The sequence below is a fragment of the Pteropus medius genome, unplaced genomic scaffold (assembly GCF_902729225.1).
Source record: "Pteropus medius unplaced genomic scaffold, Ma_sr-lr_union100, whole genome shotgun sequence".
NCBI classification, from domain to species: Eukaryota; Metazoa; Chordata; class Mammalia; order Chiroptera; family Pteropodidae; genus Pteropus; species Pteropus medius.
This window is the reverse complement of record NW_024355526.1, coordinates 1,063,037-1,063,267: the sequence shown is the minus strand read 5'-3', so window position 1 is coordinate 1,063,267 and position 231 is coordinate 1,063,037. Positions and strand designations below refer to the sequence as shown.

The 231-nt window shown below is 64.9% G+C and overlaps 1 protein-coding gene across 1 annotated transcript in view; it reads left to right on the top strand.

The window, feature by feature from the left end:
* Position 1: 1 nt before the first annotated feature.
* The window catches only part of FBXW5 (F-box and WD repeat domain containing 5), a gene marked incomplete at its 5' end in the record, with an annotated part of 2,113 nt that continues 1,883 nt past the window's right edge, over positions 2-231 (top strand). Inside the window, one exon of the mRNA XM_039858867.1 lies at positions 2-178. Coding sequence (XP_039714801.1) covers positions 2-178 — 177 coding nt within the window. The remainder of the gene's footprint in view (positions 179-231) is intronic.

Here is a 231-nt window from a genome sequence, read left to right as displayed (position 1 = left end):
GCCACCTGCCCAGCTCCTGCTCCCCGCAGACAACTTCGTGCTGCTGTCCCGTGTGCGCAACAAGCCCTACGACGTGTTCGGCTGCTGGCTCACAGAGACCAGCTTGATCTCGGGGAACCTGCACCGCATTGGAGACATCACCTCCTGCTCGGTGCTCTGGCTCAACAACGCCTTCCAGGTGCGGGCGGGTGGGCCCCGCGTCTCTGATCCTTCCTAACCGGCCTGGCACCC